General features: G+C 37.2%; 1 protein-coding gene across 5 annotated transcripts in view; it reads left to right on the top strand.

The window, feature by feature from the left end:
* The window catches only part of TBC1D12 (TBC1 domain family member 12), a 43,559-nt gene extending 26,771 nt beyond the window's left edge, over positions 1 to 16,788 (top strand). For 4 of the 5 annotated variants that reach the window (XM_068688031.1, XM_068688032.1, XM_068688028.1 and 1 more), the window contains 11 exons: positions 952 to 1,067; positions 3,157 to 3,239; positions 5,762 to 5,879; positions 6,199 to 6,305; positions 6,898 to 6,978; positions 9,269 to 9,363; positions 10,043 to 10,114; positions 11,706 to 11,834; positions 12,152 to 12,261; positions 13,980 to 14,238; positions 15,110 to 16,788. In XM_068688031.1, the coding sequence (XP_068544132.1) occupies positions 952 to 1,067; positions 3,157 to 3,239; positions 5,762 to 5,879; positions 6,199 to 6,305; positions 6,898 to 6,978; positions 9,269 to 9,363; positions 10,043 to 10,114; positions 11,706 to 11,834; positions 12,152 to 12,261; positions 13,980 to 14,238; positions 15,110 to 15,178 (1,239 nt within the window). In that variant the 3' untranslated portion in view covers positions 15,179 to 16,788. Of the gene's footprint in view, positions 1 to 951; positions 1,068 to 3,139; positions 3,240 to 5,761; positions 5,880 to 6,198; positions 6,306 to 6,897; positions 6,979 to 9,268; positions 9,364 to 10,042; positions 10,115 to 11,705; positions 11,835 to 12,151; positions 12,262 to 13,979; positions 14,239 to 15,109 lie in introns of those variants that run through there. The other variant, XM_068688033.1, reaches the window with a different exon arrangement.
* Positions 16,789 to 16,926: the final 138 nt, after the last annotated feature.

A 16,926-nucleotide genomic window follows, 5' to 3' on the forward strand; every position in this document is an offset into this window, starting at 1 on the left:
AGTCCTCTGTCTGACCCTGGGAGAACTAATGCATGTGAGAAGCTCTGTTAGGTGTAAGGTTCATTTGTGAGCAGGTTTTAGAGAAGACTGTTTGATTGAGAAGATACATAACCTAACTAGTAACTGATAGATTTTTATTTTTGGTGGCTTAACCAACCTAAGATATTTTGGTTAATCTAAGACTGAATTTACTTACACAATTACTAAAGCAACAGATGTACAAGAACAAACTGTATTGAGGGGAAGGAGGAAAAAAAAGCTTCTGCAAGCTCATTTGGCTGTGCTTAATCTTTGAAAATACATTACTAAAGTATCTTGAATGTGTTTTCTTGAAGGTGATTTTTGATCTCTTAATATTCTGATTGACTTCTAGCATGTCTAAGAATTGCAGACAAACTAGTATCTAGCCTCTGTGCCTACCTACCCTTTGATTGGGAATAAGTTGAAAGTCCTTTCGCAGATAACTTATATTCGCTGAACTTTTAAGAATGTGTTCCTCAGTAACTTGGCAGTAAACTTTTATTTACAGAGCCTATAAAAGAGGCAACATGTAAGATTTAAGGCTTTCATCTGCCCCGACACTTTCTTGGTGTTTTTTTTTCTTAACTTCACAGATTACTTAAATGTGTTTGCCCAGTAATTTGCATGGAAAGATTATGCAGATTTCCTAACTATAACTGATCCTTGGATGCTCTGTAGTAATATTGAACAAGAATAAATCAAGTGTTAAGTTGATACAATGAACTGTTTTCTCATTTCTTTTTTGTTTGGCAGTTCTGGAAAACTGCATTGTCTTGCTTTTAAAAAAAAAATCAACCTTGTAATGTTAGCTCCTTTTAAGTTACTTAATAATATTTACATATAACATTAAGTGTTATACAAGTAATATGCTTACAAATTAGAAGGGAGCCTGAAAGTCAAAATTTAGATTTTATTAATAATGTTATTTAGGAATATGAAGCACGGACAGGAAGAATGTGTAAGCCTCCACCACCATCAGCAAGACGTAAAAACATTGAATTTGAACCACTTTCAACTACTGCGTTGATTCTGGAGGATCGACCAGCGTAAGTATGATTCTGCTGTGGAAGTGATGATGACTGAATTTGTTAGATATGTTTCTGATAAGCTAACTCTTACAATTCTTATACAAAAGTATCTGTATTATTCCATCTCAGATAAACTAACAAGTACCTCCAGAAGAACCTGCAAATATACAATAGTCTATATGAGAAATTCTTTCTTACCATAATGGGACCACTGGTCAGTTATATGCTGTGTATCACAGCTGATTTTGACGGTGTTGTATGCACCCTTAATCAGGAAAATTACTGAAGACTTGTAGGGATTTCTTCCCTGTGTATACTCCCCCATTCTGGAAACTTGTTTCCTAGACCAGTAGGAAAGTCTTCACAATTGCAGCTGTCATTTTTGTGAATTTGGAGGTAGCTTACCAGAGAAGTGTATTAACAAAACAAAGAAAAAGTATTAGGTAAGTAACTGCAGGAGTGGAAAGAATTGCCTTTGAAACCCAAGAAATAAAAAATGAGCTTTCAGCATTTGACAGGAAGGTACCAGGCCAGCATAGTTAACTGATTTGTGGGTACCAGGACAGAGTTCACTGAAACAGTTCTTTGCCCAAGTTCCTGTTATTTTTCCTTGGCTTCTTAAACCTACAGTTGAAGGCAACAAAACAGCACCTGTAGATGCAACAGAAACTTCATTAAGTACAAATAAGAATAGTAATGAAAAACTAGTAATAAATTGGTCAGTATGTTCAGCTACTATGCTGTCTTCAGCAATTTGAAGGAAAGAGGAGGACCTGCTGACTAGGAACAAAAGCTGTGAAGAAAGCAAATAGATCAAAGCTTTCAAATGGCACCCTGAGAAAACTTGTGGTGGCACTGTTAAGTCTTTGTTTTAATCAATTTCAATTAGGAAATGGAAAGTAGAATATATAGCACTGAAGTGTTTCTGTGGAGATTCTCTAAAGTGGTACATAACCTCACTCAGTGCTAAGACAGAAATATCTTGAACAAAGGTACAGATTACTGTAAGACTTTGTAAATGTTATTTACTTTAATGTATGGTGAAGAATAAGGCATACAGTAACTCGCTTTCTGATGTTTCTGTACTTCCAAAATTTTACAAATGTACAGATGTTTTTAATAAAGACACTTCTACTTGTTTCAAATTTGAGTGCTATCCCAAGAATAAATTCTATTCTCATTTCCATTGGAAGTTCTAAGAAAACAATCTGTTCTGCTTGCATAGAAGTAGGTAAACTTTTGCATGTTAAAATAACAGAACCGTCTCTTGCTTATTTTGAACCAAAGCAGAACAGAGATTGGGTAAGAGATTGAGACCAAACAACAGATTCTGTTTTGTTTTGAAATGATCCTGCATGGTCAGGAGGAAGTGTGTATTTGCAAATTAGGGGGATCACTGTGCAGCAAAAAAAAAAAAAAAAATTGAAGCTGGCTAACAGCAAGTTCTGTAGCAAGCATATTTAACTTTAGGTCTGACATGAATGGGATCTATCTTTTTTCCTTCCTTTAGTAAACCTGTTTTCTGTTGTGAACTTTTATGGGCCTAACTGTAATGAATAAAAAGCTTCACATATTGAAAACATATAATCAGAGTTCTTGTGTGAATAAATGAAGAATTGACATGTAGGTATAATTAATGACTAAAATATGTATGTACAAAAATGTATCAGAATAATTTCATAAGAAATATAAGTATTTCTCTTTTATCACTTCATGCAAATTTCATTTGAACTTCATTTCAGATGTTCAACAAATAAAATAACTTCAGAGACTGATGTCAGATGAGTAAGAAAAACTTTTCTGCAGTGGTTTAATGTAAGTTGAAAGGAAAAAAGATGGAAAATTGGAGATCTTGGCTATGTCACAGTGACTTAAGATAGCATGCTAGTTTCTTGTGTTCTGGTCATACCCTGGGGTATGCTATAGGAAATGAACAGAATCAGTAAATATCTGGTAGTTGTACATAAATAGCAGTCTTCCACTGCAGTTACTGAAACAATGATAGTGCGACAACCCCAGAGCTCACCTTACAGAGAAGCCAAACTTAATTTGAAATGGTTCAGAATGTCACCTGTGTGTATTGAATTCAGGAACAACTTGTTTTCAGAAATCTTCCTGCCAAATCAGTGGAGGAGGCTTTACGTCACCGACAAGAATATGATGAAATGGTGGCAGAGGCAAAGAAACGAGGTATGTTAACTGCAAGTAACTGCTATAACTGTATTTAACTGTACAGCAAAAATAAGTTCTGGCTTGCACGCTAGTAGGTAGAGAACAACCTAATTTAATATTTAGGGTATTTTCTGGTACCCATGTACATACAACTTAAAATCAAACAATTCTGTTTGTTTCCTGTTCTAGCACAGTGAATGTAACTGAGTTCAGAATGCAATTTAACTTTCCTTAATTTTTAGGTAGAAACTTCTTTTTTTAAACTACTTGTGTAATGTGATCAGCTAAAAACTTTCTCTATACTCATTATACTCAGGCTCCTTTTTCAAGCAATGTTGCTACAGTTTTCACTGAGAACCAAAGTATACTAAAGCTGACTGCTTAAAGATGACTTTTTTCCAGGAATTTGATATCAAGTACAGTGTGAACACAGATGAAAACTTTGTTTCACCAGTCAGCTGTACTTATGTGAACCTTTCTACTCCCACTAGATCTACTTTTTAAATTAAACGTATCTGTAGCATTTTGTGCTATGTCAATAAATGAATAATAGTTTGCTGAAAGACTACTGTATTCTCACAACTAGTATTCAGGCAATAAGCTATTTTAAGAGTTCATGCTGCATGTTGTACTTGGGCTGTTGTAAGTCAGATATAAGCTTCTGAACTCGTTGAGCCGCAGTATAGATCTGTAGCAGGTTATTCTGAAAGATGTAAGGAGAAATCTAAGGCATATGACAACATATGCACACTATAAGAGAAGAGTGAAATCTTGTAAGGTGTGGTCTGTTGGCCATATACTCCAACTGCACTTTTGAAAGGCCAACCATGTGTAATGTTTTAGTATGTGTGCCCTAGTATTCATTAAATTAATTATTGCTACACACGAAACTTAAACACATACACCTTAAAGAAGCTGTTCAGCCCTATAAGTTTACTAGGGATGATGAGTTTACTTTTCTGATGTATCTAATGCATGTGGAAATAGAAAACAACTTGCAATTTCAGAATGTTTTTTCAGTGACAGCAAAGCTCTGTCCTTTCTAGCTATTTTAATAAATAGGCACCTATAGACAATCTATTTCTAACAAAATACTTGCCTTACTCCTGTTTAATTGTTCTGAAGAGTTTTGTAAGTCTGCTCATCCTTACTGAATTGGTCTACCCATTGGACATTACCCTCATATTTGGTAGTTGAAGCAAAACACAAGCTGGGCGTATGTTATAGCCACTTGCATAGCCCATAGCCACTGGGCATATCTCATAGCCACTTGCCAAGGCGATCGGTACTGGGGCTGGTCCTCTTTAATATCTTTATCGATGGTCTGGATGAGGGGATTGAGGGCACCCTCAGGGAGATCGCAGATGACACCAAGTTAGGTGCGTGTGTCGATCTGCTTGAGGGTAGGAAGGCTCTGCAGGAGGATCTGGATAGGCTGCACCGATGGGCTGAGGCCAACTGCATGAAGTTCAACAAGGCCAAGTGCCGGGTCCTGCACCTGGGGCGCAATAACCCCAAGCAGAGCTCCAGGCTGGGAGATGAGTGGTTGGAAAGCTGCCAGGCGGAGAAGGACCTGGGAGTATTGGTGGATAGTCAGCTGAATATGAGCCAGAAGTGTTTCTCGGGTGGCCAAGAAGGCCAACAGCATCCTGGCTTGTATAAGAAGCAGTGTGGCCAGCAGGGCTAGGGAAGTGATTGTCCCCCTGTACTCGGCTCTGGTGAGGCCGCACCTCGAGTACTGTGTTCAGTTTTGGGCCCCTCGCTACAAGAAGGACATCGGGGTGCTTGAAAGAGCCTGGAGAAGGGTGACAAAGCTGGTGAGGGGTCTGGAGAACAAGTCCTACAAGGAGCGGCTGAGGGAGCTGGGTTTGCTCAGCCTTGAGAAAAGAAGGCTCAGGGGCCATCTTATCGCTCTTTATAAGTACATTAAAGGAGGCTGTAGCGAGGTGGGGGTTGGTCTATTCTCCCATGTGCCTGGTGACAGGATGAGGGGGAATGGGCTAAAGTTGCACTAGGGGTGTTTTAGGTTGGATATTTGGAAGAACCTCTTTACTGAGAGGGTTGTGAGGCATTGGAACAGGCTGCCCAGGGAGGTGGTGGAGTCACTATCCCTGGAGGTCTTTAAAAGATGTTTATATGTTGAACTTTAGCGATATGGTTTAGTGGAGGACTTGTTAGTGTTAGGTCATTGGTTGGAATCCTTTTTGAGGTCTCTTCCAACCTAGATGTTTCTGTGATATAGAAATATCTTAGAGTTCCACGTCTCTTTTAGCTGTATTGCTTTTTGTAATCATATTTTTTTTAGAGTGGAACATGCAATAACTGTTATGTTTTTATTTCATTGATTTTTATAATGCCTAGCTTTTCTATAAAATTACTTTTGTATTTATGTACAGTTACCAGGAGCAGTGCTGGATAGTTCACGTGCAACTGTAGTTTACCCTTGATCTTTCACACACAATCAAAATAATTGGATAATTCAAATGATTTATCTAATAATTTATGTATAATAACAGATTTTTTGATGTTTTGCTTCACAGAAATTAAAGAGGCACATAAAAGGAAAAAAATAATGAGAGAGCGTTTTAAGCAAGAAGAAAACATTGCTAGTGCTATGGTGATTTGGGTCAATGAAATACTACCTAACTGGGAAGGCATGTAAGTGAAGTTTTGTTGTGTAAATGAGGCAAATGTAGCTTGTTTCTTCTCTGGTACCCAAGGAACTTTACTTTCCTTTTCATTTCTGTTTTGTCAAGAAATTCTTTTTAGTAAGAGATCATTACAGAGCAACACGAAATGTACTTTTTGGGAGCTTAGTTTTGTTTTTCTAATAGGGATTTAACATAAGCAGATACCCCTAAATTTTAGTTGGGGAAATAGTATGTTATTTTGCTTGTAAATTGCCCAGTAATTTCATAAAATAGGATGTGTAATATATGCTTGCTTTTCCCTCTCCCCTCCTGCATCCCTATTCTAGGCGTGCAACCCGAAGAGTTCGAGAGCTGTGGTGGCAGGGATTACCACCAAGTGTACGTGGGAAGGTTTGGAGTCTAGCTGTGGGAAACGAGTTAAATATCACTCCTGGTATGCCTTAACAGATTATATGTATTAGTGAAAAATTTTGTTGGTTGAAATCTAGGATGTATTTGCTTAGAAGCAGGTGTTTTAATATATATGTAATTAGACAATCATAGCCTTGTAAGTTTTGGAATTAAGGTTTAAAATATGCTTATAAAAACATTTTAGTCTTATAAAACTAAAGTTAAGGTGCAGATCCCCACCCCAATTTAATCTTGATGTTTAAAATTGAGAATTTGTAATTGTACTTTCTTGGAAGGTGGAGTAGAAAGGGAAATTGCTTTATTTCATAACCAATGAAATTCCAGTTTGAACTGGAATTGTTCTAACACATTCATGAAGTAAAAATCTGGATGATTTTAAGACATGATTTTCCTCCTGTAATTGGAATGTTCGCCACAGAAGAAGGCGTGATAGAATGCATACTATAAAACTATTCCAGTGGTTAGTAGTAACCAAGCAAAATAGATCCAACATCTCCCCCGGCCATGGTAAGAAGAAATAAAGCAAGAAAAACAAAACCAAAATACCTAGCATGCTTTTGTCTTTCAGGGGTGCTTTTCCTTACTTCTCTTGTTTCTGTTCTGTTTTTTTGTAGAACTCTATGAAATTTTCTTATCTAGAGCTAAGGAACGGTGGAAAAGCTTCAGTGAGACAAGTTCTGAGAATGACATAGAAGGTGAGATCTTCTGAATGCTAGACAGCTCCCTATTTATTTTTACTAACACATTAAATCTCATGAGATTAGGTGCAATTGTAGCCCTAGGAATACTTGTTAAAAGTCATCTGGGTTATTCATTACTTAAATATTTGTCATTTAATAACAAGTCAGTGAGGATCTTAACAGTATTTTCTGTATCAATAAAGGTGCATTGAAGTATTGCACATGCTACTTGACTTTTCGAATGAATGTTTCTCTGAAGTCCTGAAGTTCTAAGACTACACCTACAAAAATTTTAGATGAAACACAAAAGGAAGAAATTAAATTATATCATGTGCTATTGGTTATCTCTGCTTAGATTATTTATGTTGGTTTCCCTTCCACAGTTTTGGGAAAGAAGAAAATAATTATTCTCCATTTTCACTGTGGAACTGAAAGGTGATGAGTGTATAATTTATTATACTTTTTGGTCCTGCATAGGCTGCCCAGATGGCCTTTCCTCCCAAACCTATTTAATGAGCCTTTTAGCACATTTGTATTTACAATGGAGTTTTATCAGTGGAGTATTACTATCTCCTGTAGGTTTTTTTTGCTGTTAAAAATAGCATCACCGCTGGGTTTTTAATGATGGCTAGATCCTTGTCACATGTAGTAACTTCTCACGCAGTTCACAGCTTTTTTTAATGCTGTCTTATGTGATACTGGCAGTGCTACCTCCTATGAAATATATATTTTTCACAGAATTTCTAGATGGAAGAGACCTCAAGATCATCAAGTCCAACCTCTGACCTAACACTAACAGTCCCCACTAAACCATATCCCTAAGCTCTACATCTAAACGTCTTTTAAAGACCTCCAGGGATGGTGACTCCACCACTTCCCTGGGCAGCCTGTTCCAGTGTCTAACAACCCTTTCAGTAAAGAAGTTCTTCCTAACATCTAACCTAAAACTCCCCTGGCGCAACTTTAGCCCGTTCCCCCTCATCCTGTCACCAGGCACGTGGGAGAACAGGCCAACCCCCACCTCACTACAGCCTCCTTTAAGGTTTCTGTAAAGAGCAATAAGGTGGCCCCTGAGCCTCCTTTTCTCCAGGCTGAACAAGCCCAGCTCCCTCAGCTGCTCCTCATAGGACTTGTTCTCCAGGCCCCTCACCAGCTTTGTCGCCCTTCTCAGGACTCGCTCAAGCACCTTGATGTCCTTGTAGCGAGGGGCCCAAAACTGAACACAGTACTATAGGTGCGGCCTCACCAGAGCCCAGTACAGGGGGATGATCACCTCCCTAGCCCTGCTGGTCACACTGTTTCTGATACAAGCCAGGATGCTGTTGGCCTTCTTGGCCACCTGAGCAGACTGCTGGCTCATATTCAGCCGACTGTCCACCATCACTCCCAGGTCCTTCTCTGCCTGGCAGCTTTCCAACCACTCATCTCCCAGCCTGTAGCTCTGCTTGGGGTTATTGTGCCCCAGGTGCAGGACCCGGCACTTGGCCTTGTTGAACTTCATGCAGTTGACCTCAGCCCATCGGTGCAGCCTATCCAGATCCTCGTGCAGAGCTTTCCTACCCTCGAGCAGATCGACACACACACCTAACTTGGTGTCATCTGCAAATGGATTGGAGATGGTCTCCCTTTTGGGCGAGAAAATACCATTGTTATGCAACAAGTACTCTTTTTAAAAAGTGCTTGACTTTGTAGGTGTAGTGCTGGCTTCAGGAGATGGTGATGCAATTAATCTTTTTTATTACTAGTGTACAGACCATATTTCAATGTTGTTGGTTGAAATGAGCCAGTTAGGAATGAAAAATCTGAGAATTGAGGTCTTGCTGGATCATGTTTGGATCAACAACAGTGTTCTTGTTCCATGTTCTTGCCCAGACTTGGGAACTGAGGCCATGGTAGAAGATAGGGAAGAAAACGTTTTCAGGACTGGGCTGGGCAGAGTCAAATTCTAGTGAAATATAGTGGTGATCTGTGCCTGCGTAGTGTTTTAGAAGTAGAAGAACCTGTTGGTTTTAAGTCTGAATGGTTTCAAACTGTATGACTTGAAAAAGAATGAGTGGATAGAGAAAAGAATTACTGATTGTTTCCCTTGCTTCTTGGACCTGATAGCATATACCAGGTATCAGTGGAGGCTATTTAATGTAGCACTTGAGAAGAGAGCTAACTTAGCACTGTGGAAGTAGTTCCAAGAATAAAGCTAAATAACTTTTTTCCTCAGACCCTGAAAATTTTCATATACCATGGCAGCTTTAATCTGAAGTCTGTAGAATTGCCTGTCAATTTTAATGACTGTTGGTTTTGCTTGCAGATGCAGGTGCATCTGTTGCTGATCGTGAGGCTAGCCTGGAGCTAATTAAGTTGGATATATCACGCACATTTCCATCCCTGTATATTTTCCAGAAGGTGAGAGTTCTGTAACTCTAGTTATAGCAACTTAGAACTTCTGCATAGTTAAATAAAAAAAAAGTAACCTGGCTAGCTAAGTATGGAAAATTTTTCAGAAGCTGTTTGTGTAAAACAACAGAAGTGAAATTACTTGTTTTTCCACATACAACAGCAAATAGTCATGTGTTTTTTGATGAGATTAAAGTAGTGATTTTGTAAATGCTTGTAAATTAAGGACTATAAGGCTTTTTCTCCTGGAAAACTGCATGCGGTTCCTATTACTGTTTATGAAATTACTTACATGCCAATATGCGAATATTCTCACAGCTAAAAACAAATCCTGATGCGTGTTAGTATACATTTTCAGGCTTTGATTTTTATACAGATATATACATATAAAATAACTTGCGTTATTGTATTACGGTAACTTGCATTAATAAGAATTAAAACATCCAGTGTCTCAAAAGGCAAAGCCAACTGTATGCATACCAGGTATCCATTTCATACTGAATAGTTAGTCTGTTGCTTTTCCTTTAAACTCTCAAGCATACAAGGTAATGCTTAGAGTAAAAATTGGTGTTATTCTACATGTGAACAAAGCAATAATCTCATGGCTCACTGTTATTGTAATGTGCTGGCTCACTACCTACCTATTTGTTTATAACATGAAGTTTTTTCTTTCTTCACCTTGAATTAGGGTGGTCCCTATCATGATCTCCTGCATAGTGTTCTAGGAGCATATACATGTTACAGACCGGATGTGGGATATGTAAGTATTTATTGTAAAATATTTATAGCATATATGCTTAAAATGTCAAATGTTTATATATTAGATAAGTAGATTCTCTAAACTACACGCTACTAGTTCTTCAAAAAAAAAAACAAAACTTGGCACTTACTCATTTCATAGTAGTTAAAATGATTATAATTCTCAGTTATTTAAACAGCTGAAAATGTATTGGATGTTATGGACAAGTATACTATTTGGCTTGCACAGGAAATTTTTAAAACTTGTTCACTAAGCATTCTAGCTCTGACAAACCAAGAGTATCTAAAGGGAAAAAAAAAAAAAAACCTGCTGGCAGAAAAAAGTGGTGTTGGTTTACAGAAGCAGCTAAAATAACACAGATGCTTTTTTTTTCTTGTTTCAGAGGGTTCCTAGGAACACTTTTCACGAGTTGTAATTGCTTTTTAGCTAGAGAACTTAAGAGAGTCTGATCCATGCAACAACATTTAGTGCAGGGTGTGTTTTCTTCCATGTCAGACATGGTTAGGACATCAATATCTAATTGGCTTTTCATGTTCGAATGCTTTTAGCTCTGAGTTTGTCATCTGTGACATCATTTTTGGAGATCATACTCTTTAAATGAGATTACAACCTCTGCAGATTCTGAGACTGCTTGTTCCCAGGGTGGAGTTTTAAAAGGCAATTAAGTAACTTTTCATGGATAGATCTTCTCTTTCACTTAAGAAAAGATAATACAACAATTACAGCTAGCCTGCATGTTTCTGATCATACTTCTCTTTTTTAATGTTAATATGATAATAAATTTAATGTAATCTTATTTCTGCACCTGTCCATATCACAAAAAATAGATAGCTGCTAGCTGTTTTTGATGTATATGAATGCTTTCTTCCCTAGTTGTTTAAAATATTAAGTGTCTTTTTCAAAATAAGGAGCAGGCAGCATAAATGCCTAGAAACAGCAGAACGATCATAATTGCAGCTGAAATTGGTAGAATTATTTCTAGTATAATGAATATTCAGATCATCACTTAACAACTACAAGAATAATCTTTACTTACTGCAGACTGAAGTGTTTGAGAGAAAGTAATCAGAGAAATGTGAAAACTTGTAGCTAACCACTTAAAAGTAGCTTTATGTTTGTGAACAAATACTGTTTGGCCTATGGGAGGCCAAAATGTATTGACTGTTCTGAAACAGAATTTTATCTCAATTCCAACATATCTGCCTGGGTCTAAACTGACCCATATGCGAGGTTTTTCCTTGTCTGCTTTTCCCATGGCATAACAATGACCTTAAAGCCAAGTTGTCTCTTATGTGTCCAACCTGTGTAGTTTTAATTTTCTTGCATTCCAAGTCCCTGAGGACTTGTAATCATGAGACCACCCAGAAATTCCATCAAGCACCTGAAGCCTGCATCTGAATAAACACATTCAATTTTCTTGTTGAAATCTAACTGATTGCATGTATAAAGATGATTTATCCATGTTGTTTCTGCTAATTTGGACATGTTACATTACGGTGTTTGATGTATCGCAGAATGTAAAATACTTGCACTTCCAAAGATGGACTGAGCTTACTCACTTATATTTGCCTGATGCTTTTCCCACTTGAAGGTACAAGGGATGTCCTTCATTGCTGCTGTGCTCATTCTCAATCTGGAAGAGGCAGATGCTTTCATTGCCTTTGCTAACCTTCTAAACAAGCCATGCCAGCTGGCCTTTTTCCGTGTGGACCACAGCATGGTATGCACATAGTTTTCTGGTTTTGAACCTCAGCATTCTTTTGATTTGAAGCATATTTGATTTATTGACTTCCTTTTGTCCTATTGAATAATAGAGAATTTTAACCTGCAGTTACAAAACCAGGAATACCAGATACTAATCTGTAGAGCACATTATCCTATTTTGACTCTTCCTCTAGAACTGCTTAATTGTTGTACTTATCCTAAGAAGTCATGTTGTGCTGTATTGAGATCCTCAAGTCTTGGTGGGATTTGTGTTATTTTATGACTCGGCTTTCTTGTGATGACTGCTTATGTGTTGCTTTACTATCTCTACAGATGTTGAAATACTTTGCAGCCTTTGAAGTATTCTTTGAAGAAAATCTTCCCAAATTGTTTCTTCATTTCAAATCATACAGTCTTACTCCAGACATATATTTGATAGACTGGTGAGTTCAGAGAAAGTAGCAACTGAATCTTACAACTGTGGGAACACCTTTCAATTTTGCTATAGCTTTTTTCAGCAATACAGCATAAGAAAAGCATTTGTTAGATGTTTGCGTACCTCAGCTTTCTAGGTCTCCTGAAATCCAGATGAACTGTTTTGTGCAGCTGCAGTTCCTCTATCAGGATTCAAACTTTATAGACTCTGGGATTAGGAGTGACATCTATTCAGACAGAAAATGTGACACAAGAATCTTGTGGGCTTTTATTGTTGTTGCAGGTAAGTCAGGTATGCATAACATTAGAGGAGAGGACGTCATAGCTGGCAATGACTGATTGTGACTTGATGAAATAAGCATAAAGTAAAAGTATAGGAATATAAATTTCAAAGCAGAGGGATGAAATACAGGACCTGGTACAGGAAAGGATAAACTTGGGAATACAGTGAACATTTTTTAAGTAATGAATGCCCTAAAGCAGAAAGTACTGAACAATGGTATGTGCATGTAATGGAAGCCAATAACTCAGGCATCATTGAAGTGTGTGTGGTGTTGCCAGATACTGAGTGTCTCTTCCTAAGTGTGTGTGCATAAGTATCTGGTTCATATAGGATTATTATATGTTAGAAATTTCTAATAGTGTTGAATTGGATAGAATTAAATACAGAAATTGCATGTCATCCAAGTACTTGAGAATGAAGAACTTCTGCTTAGAAGATGCAGCTTATCAGTAAGCAGTAAGTCTCAGCAGGAGCAGTTTATACAATAACTGGAGTGAGCCAGGAGTGTGCTGCAGCACAGTTCAGATAGATAAGAGGTGTATATACACGTATGGTGTAGAAATAGTGCTGCTCTGCAAAATCCTAAAATACTCTGCCTCTGATTATCTGTAAGAAATAAAGATTCTTATTCCTGACCATGTTCTGAAAATGGCCTTGAGGCAGTGAGAGCTTCCTCTTATGAAGGGAGAGTAGAAGAGGTTGTGGTAGCTGGTGGTGGTGTTCTGCAGTTCTTGACCCACTTCCCACTAGAAATAAAGGCAAAACAGAATATGTGCTTTGGATCACAGGAACAAATTTATAAGTGGGATTTTACAATATGGTGCATACAGCAGACTGGATGCTCTGCCCAAGTGTAATGAATGCATTCTTAAAATAAACTTATCAATAAAAAAACACAACTGGACTTCGATACTAAAAAAAAGTGATTGTCTTTACATTTTAGTGAGTTTTAACATGAATATAAATTCAAAATATATCTCAAATAGAGTCACTGAATTCCTGTCAGTGGGATGTAGTCTTTTACTGAGGTGATTTCTAGCTTTAGTTTAAAAAAAAATGAACAGAGTTGTTAATCTGTATGACTTAAATAATGGCAAAGGTCAAGGTCTGCACATAAATCTTTGTTTTAAATTCTTATTTGTATGTGACACACCATTTGAGTATAAGCATGTTTGTAACTAGATGTCGTAAGCTAGGGCTTTCTAAAGGATGCAGCTTTGTAATGGAGAATTCCCTGTAGAATGAGAAGAGGTGGGTTTCAGAATAAGAATTCTGACTTGAAAAACTGGAGACTTGGGTATCTTTGAAATGTGGATAATAAGAACACATGAAGTAACTTGTCATTTGGTTGTTCTTTATTAATAAACTGATTTAAAGGAGGTTTTATTTACATGTTTCTGAAACAGGTTAAATTTGTAACTGTCCCTTTTTTCTCAATTGTAGGATTTTTACACTCTACAGCAAGTCATTACCACTTGATCTGGCCTGTCGTGTCTGGGATGTTTTCTGTAGAGATGGGGAAGAATTTTTGTTTAGGACAGGGTTAGGAATCCTTCGATTATATGAAGATATTCTCCTACAGATGGACTTTATTCATATAGCGCAGTTTCTAACGAAACTTCCAGAAGATATTACATCAGAAAAGCTTTTTAGCTGTATTGCAGCTATTCAGATGCAGAATAGTAACAAAAAATGGGCACAGGTGAGTTTCTTTATGTATATCAAAACTCATGGGCTCATGTCAGCCCATGGGGCACTTCTAAGTGACTCTGCATGTCAGACTTCAGAGCAGTGGGTAATGCTGTTCATGTGGAACTTAGTTTTAGACTAACCTCTGATGGGAGATGCATATTGGTTTGTATTTAAGGAGAATCTCAGGCTTTCCTTATTGAGAATTATTTGTTCTTCCCCTCTCAGAAAACAAATTGAGCACTATATGTTTGAGAGCATTAAAATAGTTGCTGAAGAATCTGTAACTTTTAATACAAAACAGTATGCCAGATAAATGTTTAAACCAAATTTTATCTGAAACTGCCCCAGACGTAGTCTAAAGTGAATTGCAATAAGACCCATTTGAATAAAAATAAAAGTCTCTTCCATACAGTTTTTGTTAGGACCTTTTAAAATCTTCCCACGTCCATCCATTGTACTGGAATTCTTCCTAGCTTTGGTGGAAAATACCTGTATTACAAATGACTGGAGCTGCTGCTGACAAAACCCACACTAAAGTAGAAGAGCAAAGTAGACAGTTTGGCAGAAGAATTGGCTTGTGTTCTTGGCTCAACTCCAGATGCAAACAGTTCTGAGGAATAGCTAGGAAGTAAAGGAGGACTTGGGAATGCTGTACCTCACTGTATCTTCCCATATCCATGAGATCAGTTTTTCCTGATCATTTTTATTATGGTGTGTTTCCAAAGAGGGAGGAAAAACTTTTGAATTTAAGGATTAGAGGTAATTGACTTCATTTCCTAGTCTCATTTTAGAAATAAGTTTCCATGCTAATATTGTGGTGGTTAAAATTATTCTTTGTAAGACTAGCTTTTTTATATTCATTAAATAACTTGCATTTCCAGGTGTTTGCCTCACTGATGAAGGACAACAAAGAAGGGGACAAGAACCATAGCCCAGCACTGAAAAGCTAATCATTGTAATGTTGAGGTCAACCGAAAATGTGGAAAACCACTTGATGACAAAGGAGTTTTCACATCATTTCTGTGTGGAAAACCACTGTAGAAAAGAGTGTGAAAAGCAAGAGGAAAAATGATACAGCTCTCAGTGGAGTAATGAACTGATGAAATCTTCACCCTTTTGCCAGTATTAGCTTATTTCATGGGAAGATTTGTTTTCATGCAGAATACTAAAACATGAAACTGAGAAGTGGGGGAGTTCATATTTAATACTTTAAAAGAATCAGCTCAATGCAATAAACATTTGTAATAACTTCTGTTGGTACTTAAAACAAAAAATTTTGAGGCATAACTTTTTTTACAAATACCACAAAGGCACTTTGGTCAGGGGGGAAGTGAGGGAAATGCTAAATCTTAAAGCCCCAAAACTGCTATCCAAACCAAATGCTTTGGCACAAATACCTCCAAAATTAACTACTTAAAAGTACTGAGGACCAAATAAGGTGGTTTGGTATATTTATGTGCAAGATGGTTAAAACTTGGGAAGGGGTATTGTCTTATTTGTTGCTTTTTTTTTTTTTAAGTTGCGGCTTCATTCTTCAGTCTGGGCAAATGTAATTAACTCAGGAACTGTGGAAGTATTGTGCCCAAACCTGTTAGAGCAAAAATTGTGCATTTTAAACAGCGGTAAGATCAGGGCTACTATTTTCAGAGTGTATAGCTTTCAAAATGAGTGGTGTTAAGCATTTGTTTTGGTGTATTGGTTGTGCAGCTTCTTAAAAATGGAGTGGGTATTCTGTGAAAGGGTTTTGCCACCAGAAGTTTTATTTTGTTGAGCCATTTCCAACTATGATATATGTAATGGTAAACACTAGAAACTGACAAAGCTATTTGCAGACTTTGTATTGTCAAAGGAGCATCCACTTTTAACACTTCAGAATAATGCAGACAATAGTTTTTGAAACTCTCTTGTTAGTGTGCAATACTGAAATCCCAAAAGCATATGGTTTAGTGATACTTAGTTCTTTAACATCTTTTTAGCTGTGAAAAATGTCATATTGTATGTGTCACAGCGGCTGTTTGCAACACTTCCTTTTCTCAAAGATACTGTACAACAACTTTTGATTGTAGGGGTTGGAAACCTAAAATGGATAGCACTGCAGGTGAGGAGCACTTGCACTCTTTTGGTCCATTTTTGCTAATATTTAATGTAAATAAATTCCTTATATGTGGGTTTTGTAATTGGTCCCTATGTGGAAATCAAGTTGAAATTACCATTATTATGTATTTTTAAGAGCAGGAGGCTTTTGGTTGTCTGGTGTTCAGAAGCAGAGTCTACATAATTGGGGTAAAGATTTAGTGTGGTGTAATTTACATTGCTATCTGGTTTAAAACTACATATATACTACTCATAACATTACACTTCGCAACTTAAATGTCAGATTTTTTCTTAACTTATGTATTCACTACTTTAATTGGATCCAATTTGTCTTATATTTTTGTGTTATCTTGTACAGTTTTCTTACTTTTCAAGTATAAATCTGTATATAACTGTAAATAGAAGGATCAAGCCTTCCTTTAAGACCACTAGTAACACTTCCTGTGTAAATAAAACTTACACCAGACGTGCGCCGTTGTTTTTTTTTATTATCACAGGACTTTTATTATTACTCCTTTATTATTATCTGTTACCTTTGGATAAGTGGAGCCTCCGTGCTGTATTTCCTCATGAGGAAAGGCGGCGGAGCTACCCCGCGGCCCTG

Source organism: Anas acuta, chromosome 7 (genome assembly GCF_963932015.1).
Source record: "Anas acuta chromosome 7, bAnaAcu1.1, whole genome shotgun sequence".
In the NCBI taxonomy this organism is placed as follows: domain Eukaryota; kingdom Metazoa; phylum Chordata; class Aves; order Anseriformes; family Anatidae; genus Anas; species Anas acuta.